Here is a 9637-nt window from a genome sequence, read left to right as displayed (position 1 = left end):
AAAAACCCTACCCGAGTGACACTAGGGCCTCTCAAATTTCCATTCTCACGTCCTAGGCCCTGTTTCGACAACCTTAACTCGCTAACTTGAAGAACACAAAACAAAGGAGATAGTGCTTTGGTGTAGTGTAAAACTTACTGCTTTTCTATTTCTCTCTTATATTTATTTATTTATTCGATGATCATAAAAGTGTGAGATGTGGTGGTCAAGTCCCGGGCTAGATCGTGCCATCCCATGATCCGGAACAAGTCCATTTCTTCTTAATTCGCCTGATCAAGCCAGACATGGACGGACTTATCCATATCAAACATTAACTAAGTAGTCACTAAAAACTAGCAGGCACTAAATAACACCTATAACTGACAAGATTGAAACAATTAACAAATAATTATACCAATATACTCCCCCTAATTTAGTTGTTTATTTGACCTCAACCATTCCAATCTTGCGCCTAGCTCCAGAAACCTAGTATGGCCAAGAGTTTTGGTGAGAACGCTGGCATACTCATCATGGATGTTGAAGTAGTCGATGGAGATCTTGCCAGCCTCGATGCATTTGCGGATGAAGTGGAAGAGCACCTCAATGTGCTTACTCCGACCGTGAAAACCCGGGTTTTTCCTCAATTGTATGGATGATTTGTGGTCGATGAAGATGGTGGTGAAGTTGTTTACTTTTTTCCAATCAGGTTGTCCATTAGGCGGCTAAGCCATACTCAGACTCAGAGGAATTGAGTGCCACTATCTTCTGCATGTGATCTTGCCAGGTGACAGTGTTTCTGCCTAGCATGAATAGGACGCTGGAGCTGATCTTCAATTGGTCCGCATCGTCTCTCATGTCCGAGTCACTAAACCTTGTCACCGCCTCTTCCCCTTTTCCAGTGTACCTACAACCCAAGTCGATGGTACCCGCGATGTATCGCAACAGGTGCTTGGCAATAACGAGGTACTCAGCTCTAGGCGCTTCCATGAAGCTGCTCACATAGCCGACGGCGAAGGAGATGTCTAGGCGTGTTTACACCAGATACCGCAGGCAGGCTACCACGCTTTGATATAATGTGGCATATGTCTGGCGACATGCTTTCTTTGCTGAGTTTAATTAAGGCGGGGTTCCATCAACACCTGAGATGGGTTCAGCTCTGCCATGCCTGCATTCTTGAGCAGCTTCATCTCCGACAGGCGCGTTATAATTCGGCGTGGTATACGACGCTGCCGCAACGCTGTAAACCGTTGGTGCGCGATGGAGCGATTTTTTCCTCGTCGGATGCTCCATTTTGCAGCGCGCGTTGGCGCGCAAAAAAAGCACCTCCGCCGGACGCTCTATTTTGCAGCGCGCAGGCGCGGCGCAAACAACAAACACACACAACTATGCATTCAACAAGATCAAACAACCATATAAAATTCACAAATAAAATTTACCATCCAAATACAATACATTGTTCACACCAAATACAACAGTCCAACATACAACAATACAACATAGTTTTGAGACAATACAACACATAGTTTTCAAACAAATACAACAAGTATGCAACTACTGTTGTCCATTCCAATTTCACCATTCTTCCATGTGATCTTTTTGAAGCTCATCATGTGTGTCGTTGCACCGAATGGCATGGTATAAGGCAATGAACCGAGCAATCCTATGTGCGGACCTCCTCACTTGCGCGGGAACCCCCATCAAGTCGTAGTGGGTATGATCGACATCTTTCCCGCGATCATCCTCTATAATCATGTTATGCATGATGACACACGCGGTCATGATATACCAAAGGCATTCTTGGTCCCAAAATCTAGCCGGTCCTCTAACAATGGCAAATTGGGCTTGCAAAATCCCAAATGCTCTGTCTACATCTTTCCTAGCCGCCGCTTATGCATTGTGGAATTGGGTTTGCTTCTTACCTCTTCGTTGAATAATCGGCTTCACAAATGTTTGCCACCTTGGATATATGCCGTCGGCGAGAAAGTAACCATAGTTGTACTTGTGGCCATTTGCTTCAAACTCCACCAATGGACCTTTCCGCATTGCAAGTCTTGTCATTAGTGGTGACCGTTGAAGAACATTGATGTCATTGCAAGACCTGGGCATTCCAAAAAAAAGCATGCCATATGCAAGTCTTTTGGTCGGCCACCGTTTCAAGTACTATGGTGGCATCCTTGTTGTTGCCTTTGAATTGTCCATGCCATGCCGCCGGACAATTCTTCCAACTCCAATGCATACAATATGGAACCAAGCATACCGGGAAACCCCCGATTGGCGTTGATCTCCAAAAGCCTTGCCGTGTCTTGAGCATTGGGGGCTCTCACGTATGTGGAGCCAAAGACATTGATAATTGCAACGACAAAGCGCTTCACACACAACATAGAAGTGCTCTCTCCCATGGCCAAATGATCATCAATAAGATCCGCCGGTATACCATATGCCAACATACGCAAGGCGGCGGTCACCTTTTGACATGTGCTATGACCAAGTTCTCCGGCGGCATTCCTCCTTTGCTCAAAGAAGCGATCATACTTGGTCACCTCCGTTGCGATGTGCTTGAACAAGTTGAGACTCATCCGGAAACGCCGCCAAAAATAGCTTTTGGAGAATATCGGATTCTCATTGAAATATGACCGCATCAACTTCTAATGCCCTTCAATCCTTTCTCTCCACAACTTCTATCTACCGAACACTGATCCACCAAATTTTGGCTTCTTAACGGCGTGGTATGCTAATAGTAGCGATATGTTCTCCTCTTCCTCTTGGTCATACTCGTCATCTGATGAATCGTATGATGAACTCTACAAACATATATATGAAATTACTTAACTATAAACACTATTGTAGCTAATTGGCGAGTAAAAATCATATGCTAATAGAGGCCAGCCGGCGGAGGTGCATACCTTGCGAGCAAATCGGCGAGCACCATGGTCGCGCCATCTTGTGAGCAAGCTCGAGGACGACGACGACGACATGTCGACGGCGGCGCGGAGGAGAACGCGACGGCGCCGGGAGGGAGGAGGCGGAGGAGGAGCACCGACTACTGCCCGTTGCTGGCGGCGGCGCGAGCATCACATCGCGGCGGAGCGGCCGCCGCTGCCGGGAGGGGGCGCGGGCGAGGCGGATCTACGCCGCGGCGGCGCGCAGCAGCGGCCGGCGGCGGAATCGACCGGCGGCGGCTCGATTTTGCGGCGGTGGGAGGTTGGGAAATGAGGGCGCGGGGGGGGGGGGGGAATTTCCTGCCGTTGGCTTTTCGCGCGTGCGCAGAGCGTTGCCGCGCGCTGTAACCGACGCGTCACATATGGCGCTCCGGATTGTGCAAAACACCGCGCGCCCCAATTTTTTTGCAGCGCCGCGCCGTTTACCGCGCCTGCTGGAGCGTCTGCTTTCCTCCCGCGCGCTGCATACCGGCCGTTTTTTTGCAGCGCGGTCTATATAGCTCGCCTGTTGGAGATGCTCTCACCTTGATACCTAGGTAAAAGCAGAGAAAACCCAGACCGCTCATGCTGAACTTGTCCTTTATCTCCTGCTTGAACCGCGTTATCTCCTTTGCATCATCCCAGTGACGACCTTGTCGTCAATGTACACACCTAGCAGAACAAGCGAGCGTCCCTTTCCACGGGCGCGCATGGCATGCTCTCAGGGGCTGCTGGAGAACCCCAGTTCCTTGAGTGTGGCGTCGAGCTTGTGCTTCCGAGTGTGTGGAGCGTGACGGAGTCCGTAGAGGACCTTGTAGAGGAGGTGCACCTTGAGCTCCTCGCCGACGCATCCATGAAAGGATGATATATCCCATGGAGATAGGTGAATAGATATTTTAAGAAAACACAGATTTAGATTTAAAGAATGTGGAATTAAACTAAGATTTATTTCAAGATCAAAACCTAAATGGACTAGGCTCAACTAGGTGCACTAACAACAACAAGATAGCACATGAGATATATATGTATCACAAGTGATAAGAAAGATATAAGTACTTCAAACTCGATGGATATCACAAGGAAAGTAAACTTAGGTATAGAGATAACCGAGACACGCAGAAATGAAAATGTATGCACATGTTCATTTACACGAAGTAAGGTACATCACGTTGGATAAGTGTGTGATCCCACAAAGGATTTGTCAACACGACGAAGGATCATCCCCGTGGCGCACCATACGTTGCTGTGTGGCCGCAACCTCCACGGCGTCCTTGCCGTCGGTGAGCCTAGCGCGAGGTAGCAGTGATGGAGTCTTTTCTCCGACCTTGAATGCAACGCTGCTGTCGTCGACCTTCTTCTCTCCGGTTTCGAGGACTTTGGCGCAGTGTAAAACTTGCTGCTTTTCTCTTTCTCCCTTCTATTTACTTAGTGATCAAAACAATTTAACGTGTGAGACGCGGTGGTCAAGCCCCCGACAAGATCGTGCCATCCCACGATCTGGAACAAGTCTGGTGTTTCCTAATTCGGCGGATCAAGCCATACATGAATGGACTTATCCAGCTCAAGAACTGACTGAATTTTGACTAAAAACTAGGCGACACTAACTAACACCTATAACTGACGAAACTGAAACTGCTAACAGCTAATTATTCCAACATTAACCAGATGGCCAGGCACCAGCCCGTGCCCATGGGCCATCACCTGATGAGTCGAGCAGCATAATGCTATGCTGCCGTGGGGCATTTCGATTTATATGATGCAATTACGAAACCAAACATACCACCAGTTGCTGCTCGGTACGGCCAGCAACCTCACAGGTCCCCTTCGGTGCTACTCCCTCTGATCGTGTTTAATTTTTTTTTTTAGACGGAAGGCTCGAAATGAGCCCGGCTTTGAATTAACAAAGCCCTCAACCGGCTAGGAGTTACACCAAGAATTACAACACACACGCGCCGAGCGCACACCACAAAAACACAAGAAAAGACAACACATAAATGTCAAGCCGAAGCGCCATTTTGATCCATAAAGAGGGAGCCTTGTCTTGTGTTGCACCGGAGCGATCACGGCCAAGTCCACGCCAACAAACCTCCACCGCACCGAGACTGCAACCCAAGGGGAAACTCAACGACGGGCCGGCCACCTAGCAGAGCTTGAGGAACCAAAGGAGGGAGGGTCTTACGGCGACGCCTCCAAGAAGGTGAATGGCGCAAGAATGCGTCATCGTCGACGGCAGAGACAAAGGTCCTACAAAGTTTTCACCCAGACCCAAGAGCCACCACCCCTGGAGCTCGGGCTAGGTCCAGACCACAACACAACATCATCCCCTGGTGTTGGGATAGGCACATCGGCAAGAGCTACGACCAGACGCCCACCCTGGCGTTGGAATTTTGATCTGGGTTGGACCTCCGCGAAAGCTGCACATGGCTGTGGCCTGTGCCGGTGACGGCGTCACCTGCGGGTGTCGCTCCCTTGTTGAAGGCGTCCCGATGATGTCGCTCCTGCTCGAAGTGATGGACCCTATCCCTCCGCCTCATTCTGCTCTCCTTGGGAGCCTCACTTCGTGCATGCCTCCCTGGTAGTGTCTTGCGGATCACCCTGCGACCTCTCGCTGGTGTCGCAGCCCTCTCGCAACGTCGGCCTGGCTGCTTTTACACGGTTTGCTGCGATCGTGTTTAATTGACGCTAGACTCTGCCTACGTGCATGTACGCGTTGCTACACTTTAGCGTCGATTAAACATGATCGAAGGTAGTATTTCTATACCACACTAGAATCCATCCCTCTCCTCCGATGCTAGATTCAGAAGACAGATATCTGAATTATGGGAAATGCGCTACTATCACTAGTGGTGTACTACTGAGAACTTCTCTTGTCAGGATCCATCATGTTCCGTGCGGAACGATCTGAGCCTACAAATTAAGAGCTAGAGATGCACTAGTTATGTTCTTTTTAGATCGCTAGCTATGATTTCTGAAATAATTTGAAGTGGGCCGGAAACCTGGAATGGGAAAGAGAAAGTTCTGCCTGCTGTGCTTTTCTGAGAGAGTTTCGCCTGCTGCCCTTCTTGAGTTAAACCATGGGATATTTAAATCTTTCCACCTGCTTATAGAAGAAAGCCTTCATTTAATGGATCTTTCGAAACAAAAGCAATCCTTGATAAGAACTCTATTAGAACGAGCAACTGACACAAATTCAAGCCAATACATTAGTTAAGCAAGCTGTAGATCACTTCAATCCATCGAAACTGCTATGTTAAGCTCGAAAAACAGAGAAGTCCTAATTTTTTAGTTCCAGAAAAGAATTAACAAGGAGCATAGTGCATAAACAGGCAGGTTTTAACTACTAGAACAACCAGATGATTGCAGCGTGAAGTCTGAGTAAGACAATAGGCAAAGTAAACTCATCTCCACGCATAACATTTAAAGTACACGCAACATCCATGCAGAAAACACAAAATGCAGGAGTTACCAACAATGCCCATCCTATTTGCATGGATAAATGTAGATGGGTAACATTTTTGTCCTGACACAGTAATGCAAACCATACAAAGAGAACTAGCAAAATAGATACTAAATTTACTACATGATATGATCAGTACCCATGCATACTAGTACTAAATTGGCATGCTAAGAGCCTCTACTGCGATCAGTTCTACATGCAGGGTTCCAGGAATCAGCTCTTTGAGAACACACATGGGCAAATGCGTTTTCGGTGCTTGATCATAAGTCGTAACTCATGCTCATCGCCTCCAAATTGAACAGAGAAGCAAGGAACTCAAAGCAACAAAGCAAGCCACCTTGAGTCCGTGGCAAATATGCTGCTCAGCCAAAGCCAAACTGGCCTCCAAATGAAACTTTGAGCATTGATTTCCACTTAAATCAAAACAAAAAACCTAATAATTTTTTATATTATAACAATATTTTTCGAGAAAAATCTATTTTCACATATCTAATCAGCATATACAACAGAAATGATAGTCAAAGTTCTAAATTAAATCTAGCAGTGCCAATGTGCAGGTCATTGATCTATTTGAACAAAACAAAAATCTGACTGGAAATTCATGCCTATACATCAGTTATGTAAAGATGTAGATCACTTCAATCCAGTGATACTGCTATGTAAAACTACAAAAACAGATAAGTGTTGTTTTTCCACTTTTTCAATAACAGAATAATCAAAGATCCCAATAAAACATGCGTTTTTAACTAGGAGAGAACAACTAGACAATTGCAAAGGCTAAAAAGACTCATCTCCACACAGCAGATTAAGTGTATACACAATCCCAACAGCAAACACAAAATGCAAGAGTCGTGAAACGATACACACTCCACTTGCATGATTGGATATGTATTAGTAGCATTTTGGTTCAGGTTCTTGACATAATGACGCATTCATACATGGCGAACTAGAAAAATAAAAAATAAATTAGCTAATAGATAATATATGATCATAAATTCCTACAAATATAAGTACTTCCACGAAGATTGTCTGAGATTTGACAAAAAATTTGGTTGTATTTAGACACTAAATAGCATCTAGGTACATCCAAATTTTGACATATCACAGACAACCTTCGTGGGATAGAGGGGAGTACTAGATTGCCATGATAATATCCTTCACTGCTTTCAGTTCGGCAGGCAGCACTCTAACAACCAGGTCCTTGAGGACAGATGGGCAACTGCTCTTCAAATGCTCAAAACCATCACTTGCCACCATCGCCTCCAAGTTGGAAGGCAAAGCAAGGAACTCAAAACAAGCTTCCTTGAGTCCATTGCAACTGTGTTGCTCAGCTAAAGCCAAAGTGGTTGCCACCATGTTGGAGTCAATGTGGTTGCACAACTTCTCCTCGCATATCAGCTTCAGCCTTTCAATGTTGTACAAGTCAGCCGCTACGAGCAGATGACTAGCTGTCACCACATCTCCTCTTGTTGCTCCTCCGTCATGGGTTCCTTCATGAGTCAGCTCAGGCAGAGAGTCGCTGTAAACGAAATGGAGCAAGGACTTGAACACGTCAGCTTCCATATCATTGATTTCAATAGGGTCACATGAATTCTCCTTCATGTCACCAAATAGCTCCGCCTTGAAGACAGATGACCGAGCAGCGAGCACGGAGCGGTGAGCCGAGAATCTCTCCCCGCCGACTATAAAGGTCACGTCCGCTCCATCCATGCTCTTCAGAAGGTTACCCAGCTGCTGATGCAAGTCACTTGGAGGTACCATGACAAACTTATTACCTTCGTTGGCATCCTTCAAGACAGCGATATCACATTTGATGCTGAAACAGTCATCTCTTGGATGCACTGATCCCTCCAAATCTTCATGGCTTATAGATTTAAGATAAATTTCCTGAGATGATCCTTTGCCCGCGAAGATATGCTCGGTGGTGGTCTTACGGCTGTGCGACGGCACAGGTTTCCCATCCCTGTCAAGCAGACTAAACCTGATTTTCACACTTAGCTCCTTGACATGAGAAGAATCAAGAACAAGATAGATTGAAACGAAGCCAGGCATGAAGTTACCGAGCGGGTAGTACTTGATGGCCCAGCTAAGACCTCCAACGCTGAACGGAGCAGATTTCGCGCACGCGCCTTTCTCCGGTAGCACCGAGCACCCATGGATCTTGACCACATGCGACCTTTTCTCGGATACAGCGGCAACGGAGATGGTGCAGTGTGTTGGTTGATCTGTCAGTTTAACTGAAACAAGAAAGGGGTTAACTGAAATTAGACAGAGTCTAATCAGAACGTTAAGGAAGTGGGCCCATAAACCAACGTTTTGGACTCCTTCGTATGTAACTAACCGCCCTGATCGGGGGCATCGATCTCTAACCAACAGATGGTTTTGGTTCCCCGTTGCCAGCACATATAAAAAGGGTGGACCTGGATACCTACGGTGTGAGAGACTACACGTACGTTTTTCAGCTCCCCTAATCCCCTAACCGATCCAAAGGGTGTGCTGAAGCTGCGGGAAAACCATCACCACCGCCTGGAACAGGAGGATCATACCGATGACCCCTCCAGTCCATCTCCAGCACTTCCCTCCCATCATCATGGGATACACCCTGCCTGCATCGCGCAGGCAAGAGAACTCTTCACCAATTACCCGTGAGTTTCCTAATCTCTCCGTTAATGTCTATTAGGTGCACTGTAAGGTGATCAGCACATGTTTGTCTATATCCTAATGATGTAATGCAATCTAACAATGGTATCAGAGCTGATCTGATCATCCTTAGTGCCCTAAGCATATGATTTTGATTAGGGAACACTAATGCAATCTGTGAATCATGTTTTATGTTTTATGAATCAAATTTAGGCAGATTACATTGTTTATATGCCACGGATTAGCCTAATTCTGCAAGTTTAGGCTCCAATTTTTGCTCACAGATAATGGTACAAGATTATGTTTAAATATGCAATCGCGCAGTTAATCAAGTTCATGATCTGTTGTTAGCCATATTGAGCAACTAGATACAGGGGAGCACGTTTTATGAATCAAAAGAAAAATTCCCAATTGCTATGGACCCTAACCCTAAATTAAGGATCAGGCACTCACCTTGATGGTCGCGTCTTCGCCTCTCACGCGTAGCGATCAACGCTGCGTGAGGGCGCAGATGCCGCAACGCCGTTACCCTCCCACCGGAGAGAACGCGCGGAAGGATGAGCTCGTCGGAGCGCGGTGAAGCTGCCACGCCGTCCGCCCCTACTGAAGGGGACGCGCGGGATGATGCGCTTGCGCGTAGAGG

The 9637-nt window shown here is 46.8% G+C and overlaps 1 protein-coding gene across 1 annotated transcript; it reads right to left on the bottom strand.

Moving 5' to 3' along the window:
• Positions 1–7488: 7488 nt before the first annotated feature.
• Positions 7489–8946, bottom strand: LOC124696689 (BTB/POZ and MATH domain-containing protein 1-like). The gene is made up of 2 exons (XM_047229374.1): positions 8835–8946; positions 7489–8612 (listed from the first exon to the last, which is right to left on the bottom strand). Exons 1-2 carry the CDS (start codon positions 8944–8946, stop codon positions 7489–7491), a joined length of 1236 nt encoding a protein of 411 aa, XP_047085330.1.
• Positions 8947–9637: the final 691 nt, after the last annotated feature.

The sequence above is a fragment of the Lolium rigidum genome, chromosome 3, assembly GCF_022539505.1.
Source record: "Lolium rigidum isolate FL_2022 chromosome 3, APGP_CSIRO_Lrig_0.1, whole genome shotgun sequence".
In the NCBI taxonomy this organism is placed as follows: domain Eukaryota; kingdom Viridiplantae; phylum Streptophyta; class Magnoliopsida; order Poales; family Poaceae; genus Lolium; species Lolium rigidum.
Note: the sequence above shows the minus strand (reverse complement) of the source record. Positions and strands in the feature narration are given on the sequence as shown.